This window comes from Felis catus, chromosome D3, assembly GCF_018350175.1.
Source record: "Felis catus isolate Fca126 chromosome D3, F.catus_Fca126_mat1.0, whole genome shotgun sequence".
NCBI lineage: Eukaryota > Metazoa > Chordata > Mammalia > Carnivora > Felidae > Felis > Felis catus.
Window position 1 is genome coordinate 10,912,085 of NC_058379.1, and position 15,751 is coordinate 10,927,835.

The window sequence follows — 15,751 nt, forward strand, 5'->3', positions numbered from 1 at the left end:
CCCAGCGCTCGACACATAGTAGGCATTCGGTACATATTTGTTGACTGAATCAATGATCAGAGTCATTCATTTGAACCATAGTAATTATTTGGGTGCCTGTGTTGGGTGTGCCTTTGGGGCTAAAGTCCCAGCGCTCGACACATAGTAGGCATTCGGTACATATTTGTTGACTGAATCAATGGTCAGAGTCATTCATTTGAACCATAGTAATTATTTGGGTGCCTGTGTTGGGTGTGAAATATTAGAGGTGAGGAGGGGCTTCAGAAAAAAATTATGCCTTCTCGTGTGACAGATAACAATTGTCTCTTTGTCCTTTGACCTAAGCCGACCTGACAGTGGTCCAGGGATGTTGGCTTGGCACACAGAGCAGACACTGGACCCTGGGTAAGAGGATTCGGAGATGTCGGTGTCACAGGAGAGCTGGTCCTTGGCCAAGGAGAGTCTAGCTGGGTGGCCTTGGCCAAGAGAGTCTCCCTTTCTGAGCCTCAATTTCTTCATCTGTCCAATGGGACCCTGGACAGCGCACAGCGGGGCAGTGAAGGTTGAATCTTGTCCCCTTTCTTCCTCCGGCGGGGAGGTGTCCCTTTAACGGGGGAGGAGGGGCCAAGGCTACAGGAAGTTGCAGGAAACTGGGCAGAGCTGGTGCTCCGGCTGGGCCGGCCGCTGGGCCACAGACTGGAGCCAGGCTGGGTCTGAGGACTGTTCGGCTGGAAGGTAATGGGGCCTGGGGCCCGAATGCTGCCCCTGGGGCTGTGTGTGCATGTGCACGTAGGATAGTCTGGAAGGTTCTGGAGCAAAGTCCATGATGAGTGGACACAAAGTGAGAGGGTACGGGTGCGGAACCTTCCCAGGAACGCTCATTTAACTCGGGGTGCTCTGTGGTCTGGACTGCCTTGGAAAAGAAGGCGGGGTGCCGGGGACTCTGATGGCCGGGGAGCAGGCCCTTCTTGCCAGAGGGGCTTCCTGCTAGGCAAAGCTTCCCGGCGCTGGTCCCAGGGATTTGGCTATGCCACCCAGGTGGCCTCTGGGAAAGCCTGAGGGACAAAGGAGGCAGAAACAGCAGACGACTCTTACCCTAATTCATAGATGCGGCAGGTGAGGCCCAGGGAGGAAGAGGGACGTGGCCAAAGTCGTGCTTGCTGGGACCTGAACCCAAGCCCCGGGCTTCCCACTGCATTGCCCCACAGCCGAGAGGGCCCGGGGCTCCCACCTCAGCCCCAGTGGTTGCCACATTTGGTCAGAGCCATGCGCCCCTAGGCCAAGGTCTCACCTTGGCCCCAGACCTCAGTCTGGGAGGCCTGCGTCCTTATGGGCATCTGGGCCTGATAAGGCTGTTGACGGTTTGAGGCTTGTCCATTTGACTGATGCCTGCCGTCCTTCGGTGGGCCGATAGTGTAACTGACAGCACTAGGCGGGCCCGGGAACTGAGCCAGGAGCATTTGGCGCCTAAGGACAACTGGCGATTAGTATGAAATGCTCACAACCCTAACCGTCCCCATGGTCGCCATCTAATAGAGAAAGCATGGCACGGTGTTAAGAACACAGATGCCCAAGTGCGCTGCCTGAGTCTGAAGCCTGGCCTTGCCATTTCCAGCTGTGTGACTTTGGGTAGATAACCTAACCTCTCTGGGCCTCAGTCTCGTTGTCTGTACAACGGAGCTAGTGGGTGAACTACCTCGGGGTTGTTGCGATGATTATATAAGATGGCATATAAGGTTCCCGGCACGGTGCCTGGCTGGCAGCGGGTCCCGCACAACTCGCTATTAGCTATTATCAGATGTCAGGCATGGAGTTGATGCCTTCACCACATGGCTTCACTTCATCCTCACAGTGACTCTGTGAATCGCAAGCTCTTCTCCCAGTTTCTGTGTGGTGGGTTCATTCTCATTTCTCAGGTCCCAGTGTTAATGGCCACTTCCTGCAGAAACCCTTTCCTGACCCTTCTATCAAAGTAGGTCCCTGTTTTCTTCTCTTTCAGACTCCCTAGGTGTGTGTCTTCCTCCTAGCGACTTTCACCATTTCTGATTATTTTGTTTGTCTATACAGTTATTTGTTGATCGCCGATCTCCCCCATCAGCTCCAAGAGTAGATGTCTGTCCTGCTCACCGTGGTCTCCCCAGTTCCTAGGTCAGGGCCTGCACCTTGTGGGTGCCCTACAGACATGCTAGAGTGAGGGTAAGCACGCCCGCCTTGTGAGAAGGCCCCAGTGAGGTAATGCCTCTAGAGGACTCCTCTGATGTCTGGCATATACTGGGGGCTCAATGAAGGGGGGCTATTATTATTGTGAATGCACACCATGCCCTGCGAGTCTGGGGACTGTTATTAGTCTCATTTTACAAAAGAGAATACGGCACAGAGAAGTTGAGACACTTGTTGGAGTCACACAGCTAGGAAGACAGAGCTGGTTTCTAACTTTGGTCTCTGATTCAGCCCAGAGCCCAGGGCCAAGGTGAGGCCCAGGCTGAGGGATGCTGAGCTTGGGTGACCCACGGGGCCGTCTTCGTCAATGCCATGCCCAATTTGAGAAGTGCCCCTGATGGAACTGGGTGGAGGTGCCTCAGACTCTGCTCTAACCAGGGAATCCCAGGGCCATCCCAACAAAGGCCCCAGGTCAACTCCAGGGGCAGGAGCCCTGGATCTCTGGTGGGGCAGGGGCGCAATGTGACTAAGTAAGGGTGGACAAGAACCCCCGGGGCGGTGGAGGGTGGGCAAAGCTGCAGCGCTCCTCCTACTGGCCAATAGCGGAACTGCAGGGGTTGGCCCAATGCTTTTCTGCCCCCAGTGAAAAAGAGGGGTCGCTTTTGCACTAACGGGGCCTTTGCTCAAAACCTCCCGATGGCTTCCCGCTGCAAGCAGAATTAGAAGAACATTCCAGTTCCTCCCCGTGGTCTGGTAGGCCCTTCCAGAAGTCCCTGCCCAGCCCTCCTTGCTCGCCTCCTGCGCCCAACCCCCTTATCCCTGCACTGGAATCTCCCCAAGTTCATTTCTCTCTCAAGGGGTTTCCACCTCTGTTCCCTCTGCAGGAATGCTTTTCCCTGAGCTCCCTGTTGTCCCTCATCTCCAACATCCCCGTTGGAGAACCTGCAGATCGAAAGAGAATTCAAAGACCTCTCAACCAACGCACACGCGCAGATCCGATCTGCATCCTGGTTCAAACTGTTAGAAACCCCAAATCACTGACGGCAAAACCAGCCATTTATCCAGCTTAATGAGAGGGATGGAAAGGTGAACAATCACCAGGTATTTGATGATAATAAGAGATGATTGATAATATTTTTAGAAGTGATAATGGTATTTGACGATTAAAAAACCCTTAGCATCCTTGAGGTGTAATTTCCATAAAATAAAATGAGCCCACTTTGAGTTAGAATTCAGTGAGTTTGCCCAAACGTATACGGTTATGAAACCATGTGGCTACCTTGTTGGAAAAGAGTTCTTCACTTTCAGAGATGTGTGCTGAAGTATTTGCAGATGAAATAATACAGGAGGGAAATGTAATAAAAATAATAATGATAAATAGGGGCGCCTGGGTGGCTCAGTCGGATAAGCCTCCGACTCTTGATTTCTGCTCCGGCCATGATCTCACAGTTCATGGATTCAAGCCCCACGTCCGGCCACCGCTGGCAGTGGGGAGCCTGCTTGGGATTCTCGGTTTCTCCTCCTCTCTCTGCCCCTCCCCTGCTCACATTCTGTCTCTCTCTCTCTCTCTCTCAAAAATAAATAGATTTTAAAAAATTTAAAATACCGCCTCCTGCCCCTGTCACCCCTGTTTGACATTTTGCGATCCTGTCTCCGCAGCTAGAATGTGAGCTCTGGCCAAGCAGGGGCTGCTTCTGACTTGGGCACTCCTGGGTCGCCAAACCTGGAACTGCCTGGCACATAGTAGGTGCTCAAGAAAAGGGTTTTTTTTTTTTTTGCAGCCTGCTTGAATGAATGAATGATGAGTGAATGAATGAATGAATTCTACTCTCGTTCATTCATCCCCAGGTACTGGCCACGTTCTACATCCCCAGCACTGTGGGCAACGCCCGTTACAGAGTGAAACCTGGTGGTCCAGACGGGGACACTGAGCGGCTAGTTGCCTGGAGTGTCACAGCTCGGCAGCCAGACAGGGCTGAGGGGCCTAACCGAGGCTCTTCTCCCTCTTTCCCTCCTCTGTCCTGGTTAAGGGGTCTCCTGCTGGAGCAGCCTGGGCTATGACTGTCACGTTCTTCTGCAGGCTGCTGGAATGGAGAGCCCCCTGGCAGACTGTGCTCAGGGTGGGCATTTCCATGTGGTCACTCCTCTGCTGGAGAGCCGGGCACTATCCCAGGTGGCAGGCACGACCGTCTTCCTCAAGTGTGAGAACGTGCAGCCAGCCGGCTCCTTCAAGATCCGGGGCATTGGGCATTTCTGCCAGGAGGTGAGGTGTTGGCAGGAGAGGAGAAGTGAAGGCGGAGGGGAAGGAGGAGGAGGCGGGGGATGGATGCCGGCTGGATGGGGGGCAAGGGCAGGAGGGGAGAAGCAGACTTGTACAGATGGGAGGGGCAGGACGAGGGGTGAGGAGAGGGCTGGGGACGGTCTGAGTCCATCCCGCACAGGCTCTGTGACATCTGCTTGGGTCAGCCCCTAAGCTCATTCCTTCTCTTCCCAGGCGGTCAAGAGGGGATGCAGACACTTGGTGTGCTCCTCAGGTGACCCTCAGGGCTGGGTCCTCAGCTCTGGGTGTGGGGGAGGAAGAGCTGGAGCAGCAGCAGTAGATGTCCGGGGATCAGCCTCCTCCCGAAGGTCCCGCCTCATCAAGGTCATGGTCAGGTGGCCACTGTCCTCTGCCCGCCCTCTTCCCGTCATTCAGGACTTATGGCAGAAGTGACCAAAACCCAATTTATACAGGCTTAAGCTACAGGTTCCAAGAATGGAAAATTCTTGGGATAAGTGGCTTTCAGGTACAGCTGGATCCAGGAGCTCCCCTTTCTATTTCTCCTTCTCTTGGCTTGTCTTTCCTCTGTACTAGCTTTAATCTCACGCAGACCCCAGAGCAGCAAGATGGCCATCAGGAGTCCCAGGCTTGCCTCCTGTCATCCTATCAGCCCTAGTGAAAAGGGAGCACCCCTTCTGGCTGGTTCTCCTCAATCCATGAATTGGTCTTTTGCACCCGTCTTGGGTCATGTTCTCATCCCTGAAACAGTCACAGGTTAGGGGACTGAATTCTCTGATTGACTCATTCTAGGTCACATATCCACCTCTGGGACCAGAAAGAGGACAGAAGGTGGGGCATATGAGCGTGGGGAAGGAGTGGCTCACAAAGGGAAGTAGGGGGGAGGGGGGAGAGTGTGTTAACGGGCTAAAACCATGCTGACCACCCTTCCAATTCTTCCACAGGGGGCAACGCAGGCTTTGCTGCTGCTTATGCCGCTCGGAAGCTGGGCATCCCTGCCACCATTGTGCTCCCTGAGGGCACCTCCCCGCACGTGGTGAGGAGGCTACAGGGGGAGGGGGCTGAAGTCCAGCTGGCTGGAAAGGTAAGGACCCCAAGAAGGAGAAGCCGGATGGAGTGGGCTGTTCCCCTTTACCCTCCACTCACCCCTAAGAGATGGTACCCACCCCCCCATCCACACACATTTTTAAAATGAACTATGCCTGGAGCCCAGCCTTCTCTTAGGATGGCTGAGACGAGGGGCAGGAGCGAGGCATGATGTATATTGAGGGCTAGTGCTTCCCGCCTCTACCTACCTCTGCTTACCCTGCGTGGGCCCAGGAGAAACAGGAAGCTAATGGGCCAGGAGTGTGCCCGTGTCCTCACATCCTCACTAACACTTGGCCTTATTCGTCTGAAAATTGTTGGCATTTGATGAGACAAAAAGCATAGAGAAAGATGATGGTGGCATCATTTCTCATTCTGAGACCACCCCAGTGAGAAAGGGGCCCACCGTCAAGGATATCGCTGGCTCATCTCGTTACTGAAGAAATAGAGATGCAACTATGTAATCCTTCTACCTTCCTGGAAAGAAGGGAAAAAAGCATCCTTGGAAAAGAGAATTTTTTAAAGCATCAAAATTAAAACTAAAAACCATACCATGGTACCTGAGACCTGGTGTCCAAATATTCAGTGTCCAGTTTCCTTCCTTCCTTTCTTCCTTCTTTCTTCTATTTATTCATCCGTTCAACCATCCTCCCATCCATTACCCTCTGTCCCTCCCTCCCTCCCATCCATCCATCCATCCATTTATCCATCCATCCCTCATCACCTTCCCTCCCTTTGTCCCTTCCTTTCTCCCTTCTTCCTACTCCTTCCTTCCTTCCTTCCTTCCTTCCTTCCTTCCTCCCTCCCTCCCTCCCTCCCTCCCTCCCTCCCTCCCTCCCATCCATCCATCCAATATTCATTGAACTTCTACTATGTGTCTGTAGTATGTTAGAGCCAGCGATATAGAGATAGTAAGCCATGGTCTCTACTCTTGCAAAACTCCCCGATGTTGGGGAGACACACAGATAAGCAGACGGTGACAAGAGAATGTGGTAAGTGTTCTGATGGGAAGCACAGGACCCTGAGGAAGAACAGAGAAGATATATTGTTTTAATCAGTGATTGCTGCTAGATAATGCTGCGTAACAAACAGCCCCCACATATCAGGGGCTTATGAGAAACATGATCTGTCTTGCTCATGGGCCTGTGCATGGGCCAGGGTGGCTCTGCTTCAGGCTGCAGACGGGATTAAGGTCTGCACGCGTGCCCCTCATCCGTCTTGACCAGTGGCTACCTGGGACTTGTTCTTCTCAAGGTGAATGTCAGGAAGAGTGAGAGCAGAGTGCCTCTCAAGGCCGTGGCTCACAACTGTTGTGCTGTCGCTTCTGTCACATGGCATTGGCCAAAGCAAGTTCCACACTGGGACCTACATCAATTGGTGGTGGAGAATGTCCTCTGCCCTCTCTAGTGGGAAGAGCAGTGGTCACGTGGCAAAAGGCATGGTGTGTGAATGTAATGGAGGGAAGGAACTGGGCAGCGGTCCAAACTACCACCAGGCTGTGCCTCAGATTTGGGGAGATGACCCAGGAAAGTCTCCCCAAGAAGGGTCCCCTGGGTTGGGTCTTGAGAGGGAAATACAAGTCCTCCCATTGGAGAAAGGGGGTCGTGGGCAGAAGAAGGAGTGAGGGAAAGGCATGGATGGGGATGAGCATGGTGCATTCCATTCCCTGGGGAGGGGGATGACAGGTGAGGCCCGAGAGTGGGGGTGGGGATGGCCGCCTCAGCAGCAGGGTGGCTTGAGGTTTTCATCTGAGGGCAATGGGGAGCCATGACAGGATTTTGAGCAGGGGAGGGACACGATGGGACCCTTACTCTGGCTGTTTCGGGCAATGGACAGGAGGAAGGAAGCCTGTGAGGAGGCAGCTGCTCCAGGTGAGTCAAGGGCCACATGGTTTTGAATCTCATTTTTGTTTCAATAACTCAAGAGAATGAGGCCCGTCTCTTCGGTTAGATTAGAAATTCCTTGTGGACAGAGACCATTTCTTTGCTTTCTCTGCGTCCCCTGGCACGGGACTGGGGCCATCCAGGAGACCTCAGGCTCTGCTCCAGCCTCCGAGTGGTCTGATGCCTGGGCCTTCTGAGACCCTCGATTTGTCTTTAGGTCTGGGACGAGGCCAGCCTGAAGGCACAAGAGTTGGCCAAGAGGGATGGCTGGGTGAACGTCCCTCCATTTGACCACCCCCTGATCTGGTAAGGTTGCTGTCCCTCCCTCATAGAGCTTAGAGCCCAGACCCTCATTGCGTTGGTGTCCTCCCAATGTACAGAAGGGAAAACTGAGGCCTAGAAAGGAGAAGATGCTTGGAAGCCAGGCACACTGGGGTTCAGGCCCTGTTTCTGTCACTTGCGAGTTGTGGGACTCGGCAAAGTATCTCACCACCCCATGCCTCAGTTTCCACATGTATAAAATGGAAATGTTAATAACAAATCCTGTTTATGGCATGCACTTTGGGATGCATTTATCATTTGATCCTCCCCAAAGCCCTAGAGGTGAGTGTTTTTTGCCCATTTCACAGGCACAGAGGGGTCAAGGAACTTGCCTGAGATCACACAGCTAGTACGTGGCCAAGACATTGGGTCCCAGGCCCAGAACTTGAGTCAGCTGGTTCCAAGTGACATGCTGGTCTCTTCTTAAGCACACACTAACTACCCATTTCCAAGGTTGTGGAGGGGATTAAACGGGATAGTGTCTGAGAACGTGCCCGGAAAGAATGAGTGAATGAATAAATTGAATGAATGAAAGCTGAGTGAACTAAGTGTTCCTGGGTCTCCTCTCCCCTTGATGCAGGTGGGGATTGGGGTGGTGATGAGGAGAGTTTGTGTATATGTGAGCCTTTGGGAATGGAGGAGAGTTTGTGTATATGTGGGGAGACTTTGCTCAACCTGCTTCCTCCTTCCCCCAGGGAAGGCCATGCCAGCCTGGTGCGAGAGCTGAAGGCAGCACTGGGGACCCCACCAGGGGCCCTGGTGCTGGCAGTAGGTGGTGGAGGGCTCCTAGCTGGGGTGGCAGCTGGCCTCATAGAGGTGGGCTGGCAGCATGTGCCCATCATCACAGCAGAGACCCAAGGGGCACACTGTTTCAATGCAGCCATCAAGGCAGGCAAGCTAGTCACACTGCCAGACATCACCAGGTAGGTGTGGGCTGGGGGTGTTTGTGGGGGCTGGAGGATGGGGGTGTTAGTGTCACTGGGCTTCTCAGTCCCAACCAGTGGAGGCAGGGTGTACACAAGAGGTTCTACTTCACCTGGGGACCCCGACCATGGAAATGTGGATCTCACTTAGAAGGTGATGCCAAACAAGGAGATGAAGGATATGATTTGTTTAAGTTCCATGAATTAATAAAACAAGTTTCATTGGTATGTACCGTTAAAAAGGAAGTTTAAGTGTGTTGCAGGTAAGTTAGAAAATGTAGGCAAGCAATAAGCAACAGAAAACAAAACGGCACCTTCAATCCCACCATCCAAAGATGAACAATGGGCTACATTTTCCCAGTCTTTGTTTTTCCCTTGTGCATGCATAGTTACACACAAGTAAAATGTGCCTGGCATATACAGTAGGTGCTCAACAAATGTTTGTGAAATGAATGAGTGAATTTGTATATGTATATGTATTTGTACATATATATGTATATATATAATTTATTTATATATAAAATTTATTTATTTTGAGAGGAAGAGAGAGAGCGAGAGAGCGAGAGTGAGCACAAGCTGGGGAAGGTCAGAGAGAAGGAGAGAGAGAGAATCCCAAACAGGCTCTACACCTCAGCATAGAGCCTGATGCAGGGCTTGAATTCATGAACTGTGAGATCATGACCTGAGCTGGGATCAAGAGTCAGACACTTAACTGACTGAGCCACCCAGGCGCCCCCTAAGTCATCTTTATTAAGCACCTATTGTGTACAATGTTCTGGGTGGCCAGTTAGAGAAACAACTCAGTCCTTACCTCAAGAACTCTATCTGGGGGCACCTACGTGGCTCGGTCAGTTAAACATCTGACTTTGGCTCAGGTCATGATCTCATGGTCCGTGAGTTCGAGCCTCACTTCAGGATCTGAGCTGTTGGCACAGCATGGAGCCTGCTTCTCTCTCTCTCTTTCTCTCAAAAATAAATAAACATAAAAAATATTTAAAAAAATAAATTAGGAATGCCTGGGTGGGTCAGTCAGTTAAATGTCCGACTTCAGCTCAGGTCATGATCTCGCGGTTCATGAGTTCGAGTCCTGCATTGGGCTCTGTGTTGACTGACAGCTCGGAGCCTGGAGCCCGCTTCAGATTCTGTGTCTCCCTTTCCCTCTGTCCCTCCCTGGCTTGTAATCTCTCTCTCAAGAATAAATAAACATTAAAAAAATTAAAAAATTAAATTAAATTAAATTAAAAAAAAAAAAAGAGAATTCTGTCCGGATATATGAGTCTCCTTCTTGTCTTTCTGGTTACCGTCTCTCCTCCTTTCTGGCCCCACCCACCCTCCAGCGTCTCTGTACTGCTTTTTTCCTGAAAATTATTTGTGCCTCTAATCTCTGAGCCTTTCTTGTCCTTTCCACCTGAAATACCAGCCCTTCTTGCATTGATGAAATCCTCCGTGGCTCAGCCAGGCAGTTGCCACCCAGTATATAGTTGACCTATAATACTCTATTCATTTCTGGTGTACCTCATAGCGACCCGGGAAGCCTATACATCACGCTGCGCTGGCCGCCATGAGTGTTGTCACCATCTGTCACCACACAAAGCTATTACCATAGCGTTGACTCGGTTCCCCATGCTGTCCTTTTCATCCCCTTGGCTTGTTAATTTCATAACTGGAAGTTTGTACCTCTTCCTCTTCTTTGCCTATTTTGCCCATCCACCCAGCCCCCTCCCCTCTGGCAACCACTAGTGGGTCTTTGTAGTTATGAGACCATTTCTCTGTTGTTGCTGTTGGCCTTATTCTTGGCAATGGAGATGATAATAACCACCACTAAGCCTTCTGTAGAACTCACATTTAGTGAAATGCCAGGCTCTCTTCTAGGCCCTTGAAATGTTCGAAGTCTGTCCCCAGGACAATCTCATGATTATCTGCATTTTTCGGATTGAGGATACTGAGGCTCAGAGAGGTGAAGTGACTTTCCCAAGGTCACACTGCTAGCTCAGAGCCAAGGTTTCAAACCAGGCAGCCTGGCTTCCGAATCTATGCTCTGGGCCCCTCGGGACGCAGACCCAGCTGTGATGGACTCGGCAAAGTCTCTCCTGGGCCTGAGGCAAACTGCCCAGCTCCGGAAAGTGCCAGCAGGTAGGTGATCCCAAGCACAGAGATAAGAAGCAAGGACCTTGGAGCCAGACTGCCTGGATTTGAATCCACGTTCTGCTACTGACTCACTGCGTGTTCTGGAATCACTTATTTATTCCCCCCGAGCCTCAATTTCCTCTCTGTAAAAGGGAGTTCATAAATTTCTTTCTTTAAAAAAAATTTTTGGGGCGCCTGGGTGGCGCAGTCAGTTAAGCGTCCGACTTCAGCCAGGTCACGATCTCGCGGTCCGTGAGTTCGAGCCCCGCGTCGGGCTCTGGGCTGATGGCTCAGAGCCTGGAGCCTGTTTCCGATTCTGTGTCTCCCTCTCTCTCTGCCCCTCCCCCGTTCATGCTCTGTCTCTCTCTGTCCCAAAAATAAATAAAAACGTTGAAAAAAAAATTAAAAAAATTTTTTAATGTTTATTTATTTTTGCGAGCGAGAGACTGAGTGCAAGAGGGGAAGGGCAGAGAGAGAGGGAGACACAGAATCCGAAACAGGCTCCAGGCTCCGAGCTGGCAGCACAGAGCCCGATGGCAGGGCTCGAACTCACAAACAGTGAGATCATGACCTGAGCCGAAGTCAGATGCTCAACCGACTGAGCCACCCAGGCGCCCCAAGATTTCATAAATTTCTAACTCAAGGGGTGATCATGAGAATTGAAAGAGAAAATGCATCCATCACCCTGCAGATACTCAGCAAGTATTAGTTATCGTGCAGATGTGATAAATAGTTATTAATGAATAAGATGCAAAAAAAAAAAAACCATTTCTGTGCTTGGGTTTCTGGGGTCTGTGCAAAGGAAGGGCACACTCATGGTTATCGAGTGGGAGGGAGTGAGGTGCATTTGTCCGCCATTCGTGGGACACCTAATCATTGAGCACGTCCTCTGGGCCAGTGCTGTGCTAGCCTCTTACAGGGCTGAGCCTCGGCTCATGGCTGGATGGGAGGGGGCCCTGGGGCTTGGAGGGCTGGGTCTGCGAAGGCGGAGGTCCGAGGATTCACCAGCTCTTCCCCACACCCCTGCGCTCCCTGTCCTGCCTGCCCCCTCCTGCAGTGTGGCCAAGAGCCTGGGTGTCAAGACTGTGGCCAGGAGGGCCCTGGAGTGCACGAAGGAGCTGGAGATCTTCTCTGAGGTAGTGGACGATGCCCAGGCCGTGAATGCTGTGCAGAAGTTCCTGGGTGAGTGAGCCTTGCCCTCCCTCCCCAGGCTCGGAGACTCATGAGGTCCCTGGGCCCCTAGAGGTAGCGTGTTCTCTCTTGTCTGTATCCTCAGTGCCTGCCACGGGGCTGGGCGTGCGGTGCTTACCAAATAACTGCACGTTGAGTGCACGGAAGAGGCGTGTGCCGGGCCGTCTCTAGCCTCCAGGCTTCCATGTGTACCTTCTTCCTTCCGGCCGCCCATCCCTGGCCCCTGTCGATTTCGTGTGACTCAGGGCTACTCAGTTGTCATGGCACCTGCTCCGGGCAGCCTCCTCCGGTCTCCCACCCACATCCTGCTGGGGTTAGAGACGTCCCAGGCATCAGTTTGTCTGTTCATACCTGCCTGGTCCTTATTCATCCACAGCACTAGATGTAGCCCCCGTGAGGGTGGGGCCTGCTGTGTCCTGTGTACTGTTGTGTCCCCAGAGCCTTCCTAGTATAGGGCCTGGCAGGGAGTGGGCCCTCAATAAATATTTGTTGAATGAATGGGTGAATGTATGAGTGAGTGGAAAGGTAGATAATGGATGGATGGGTGGGTGGGTGGATAGATGGATGGATGGACACGTTGATTAATGGACACATTGACGGATGGACAGACAGTCCAATGATGGATAGGGGATGGATGGATGAATGCATGGATGGATAGATGGACGGACGGATGGATGGATGGGTACATTGATTGATAGATACGCTAATGGATGGACAGACAGTCCCGTGATGGATAGGGGGATGGATGGATGAATGCATGGATGGATAGATGGACGGACGGATGGATGGATGGATACATTGATTGATAGATACACTAATGGATGGACAGACAGACAGTCCCGTGATGGAGAGGGGATGATGGATGAATGGATGGATAGATAGATGGATCCGTTGACTGATGGATACGCTGATGGATGGACAGACAGTCCCATGATGGATAGAGGGATGGATGGATGGATAGATAGATGAAAGGTGGATGGATGGATGGATGGATAGACGGTCAGATTGATGGATGGAGAGGGGGTCAGCCAAATGATGGATTGCGAGATGGCCGGCTGGCTGGCTTCATGGATTTGCAGTGCCCAGAGCCTCCTGAGCACTGACTGGTTCCTCCTCCCTTTCTCTCTTCTCATCCACCCCCGTCCCCTCCTCCGGGCAGACGACGAGCGCATGTTGGTGGAGCCTGCCTGCGGGGCAGCTCTGGCTGTCATCTACTCAGGCCTCCTGGGGAGGCTCCAGGCTGAGGGCCGCCTGAGCCCCTCCCTGGCCTCAGTCGTGGTCATTGTGTGTGGAGGCAACAACATCAACAGTCAAGGGCTGCAGGCCCTGAAAGCCCAGCTGGGTCAGAGCTGAGGGCCCCTCCTCCGGATGGACACACCCGCAGGTGGCCGAGGGGCCTCTGGGCTCATGGATGGTGCAGCCGCCTCCTACAGGAAGCCCTCCTGCTCCCTGTGACTCCCCGCAGCCCTGGCCAATAAAACCTTTCTGAGTTGAATTTGTAATTCCAGCTAGTCTAGTCTCTCCTCGAGGAGAGTCTCTCTCGAGGCTGGCTCTGCGGTGAGGCGCCTCTTTCTACATCACGTGACGTGGGCGATAATAGCAAGGACGCAAAACTTGGGTCTCTAAGGGAATCCCATCATGCGGAACCCCCTCAGGGCTTTCCTCCCTGGGGGACCCGCTCGGGAGGAGGGGGACCTCAGGCCTGGGTAGGCAAGGACAATATCACCAGTCTTTACCAAGTGCTTTATTCATTTTTGAGGGACAGAGACAGAGTGTGAATGAGTGAGAGGCAGAGAGAGAGAGGGAGACCCAGAATCCGAAGCAGGCTCCAGGCCCTGAGCTGTCAGCACAGAGCCCGACGCGGGGCTCGAACCCACGGATTCTGAGACCATGACCTGAGCTGAAGGCGGACGCTCAACTGACTGAGCCACCCAGACGTCCCTTTACCAAGTGCTCTCTATGCATTTGCTTCTTTAATGTTCACAAAGGTCCTTATGAAGCAGAAACCATTATTATCACCCCGTTCTAAAGATGGGGAAACTGAGGCACAGGAAGGTGACTGAACCCACTCAAGGTCATAGCTGGAGTGCGGCCCAGCCAGGCTCAAACCCTGTGATTTTCAATATGACACCTTTGTGTGCAGGTCGGTGGTGGCGGGACATTGGGGAAGGAGGGAGGACCTCCAGGTTGGTTCGGATACAGCTGCGGGTCACAAGGAGGGTGGGTGCTGATCTGACCTGTGGGAAGCATCCCTTAGGAAGGGAAATTAGAATCTTTTGGAGCCACCAGGGGGCAGCAAAGCGTCTCTGATGGGGAAGCCTGGCTCTGGGCTGGGAAGGCCGGGACCCGCCCCTCCAGCCTCCCTGGGCTCTGCCCCTCAGGGGCCTTCACCCCAGCTAGGGGTGCTGAGGTCCCAGAGATGCCGGAGCCCATGAGGTCTTGGCATCGGGAAGCCCTATCCCACCCTCGCGACCCTGCTGGAAACAAGGCTCCGAGGGTGTGGGGTCCAGCTGGCAACAGCCCCTGGCTCCCCTCCCACGGAGTCCCCCCTGCTGCCTCAGGAGGGCTGTGTGTGCTTGGGCAAGTGCCCTCCCTTCTCTGGGCTTCAAAGGCTGCGCCACTGTGCTGACTTCCCGCCTCTTTTCCTTTGCCCAAGCGCTTCCCCCTTCCAGGAACCTCCTCCTTCCCGCAAGAGAATTTGAGACCTGCCGTGACCTCCCTCTGCCGGCGTCCCATTCTCTCTTTGACCCTGGCGTTGGCCTCGATTGCCAGAGTTGCCCCTCCAGAAGCCACTGGGCCCTGCGGTGTTTCCTGGGAACCCTACGGTGTGAGCTCCCCGGAACAGAGGGGGCGCGGAGAGCCCCGGCTGTGGATTCAGCCAGAACCGAGCCCGGCCCTGTTCCTCCTCATTGAGTTAGCACTGCCCGGCTTCAGAGCCTCAGTGTCCTAATCTGCAAAATGGGTGGTTTGCGGATTCTTGCTATGGGCCTGGCCTATTTCAATCAACGTTGGTTCTTACTACCTCCTGAGCGTGCTCCCCAGCAACGAGGGTGCGCGGGCGCCAGAGTTTATTCGTGTCCTGAGTACTTACTGTGTGCAAATGGGCCTTAGCAGTCATTGAATCCCGCAATCACCCACGTGGTAGATACCATTACCTTCACTTTTGCGAACGAGGAAACTGAGGCACAGAGAAGTTGAGCGCTTCCTCCAGGCCACACAGCCCGACCAGAACCCCGCTGCGTGAACCCCCGAGGCGCGTGTGTGTGACTGCTCCTGCTCTCTCGCTTCTCCGTGCTTCTAAATCCTACGTGCTTTCAAAGCGCATCGGCAGGGCAGCCTCCTCCCAGAAGCCCCACGGGATTGATTGCTTCAGCCAGCGATGCTCTCCCCCCGCCCCATGCTGGTCCAGGCGAGGGGCAGGGCGCACCTCAGTCCCAGGTGCCCTATCTCCCAGTCAGGCCCGGGCCGCGGCCGCACCCCTGGGAGACTTGTCAGCTGCTGTTTGCTCCCCTACCGGTCCTGGCGAGCCAGAGATAAGACGCCGAGGGGCCCGTGGCCCCGCTCAGATAACACCCGGCAGTGACCTCACTTTAGCCCTTCCTGGTTGACACCCCAGGAATGCCAAGGGCAGGGCGGAGGCGCAGGGAGGAGGTGTAGCAGGACGGGCACCGGGCACGGGGACTCTCACCATCTGTCTGTGTCCTCGCGGACCGCTGTGGGGGGGAGACGGGGAGCCTGGAGGAGGGTCCTGGCAGCGGGAGCTTCTCTGTGTTTTGTTTGTCCAGGGCTGTGCAGACAGCGCA

General features: G+C 53.5%; 1 protein-coding gene across 4 annotated transcripts; it reads left to right on the forward strand.

The window, feature by feature from the left end:
• The first annotated feature begins 570 nt into the window (after window positions 1-570).
• On the forward strand, window positions 571-13,443 carry SDSL (serine dehydratase like). 4 transcript variants are annotated; one of them, XM_019814577.2, is made up of 10 exons: window positions 612-714; window positions 3,024-3,240; window positions 4,220-4,402; window positions 4,634-4,673; window positions 5,210-5,248; window positions 5,362-5,501; window positions 7,604-7,692; window positions 8,403-8,630; window positions 11,815-11,939; window positions 13,108-13,443. In XM_019814577.2, exons 3-10 carry the CDS (start codon window positions 4,229-4,231, stop codon window positions 13,299-13,301), a joined length of 1,029 nt encoding a protein of 342 aa, XP_019670136.2. In that variant the 5' UTR covers window positions 612-714; window positions 3,024-3,240; window positions 4,220-4,228; the 3' UTR covers window positions 13,302-13,443. The 4 variants fall into 4 exon arrangements, with proteins under 4 accessions (XP_019670135.2, XP_003994748.2, XP_019670136.2 ...); XM_019814576.2 differs by lacking the exon at window positions 3,024-3,240 and having other exon boundaries at window positions 571-714; XM_045041733.1 differs by lacking the exons at window positions 612-714; window positions 3,024-3,240 and adding an exon at window positions 3,862-3,882.
• Window positions 13,444-15,751: the final 2,308 nt, after the last annotated feature.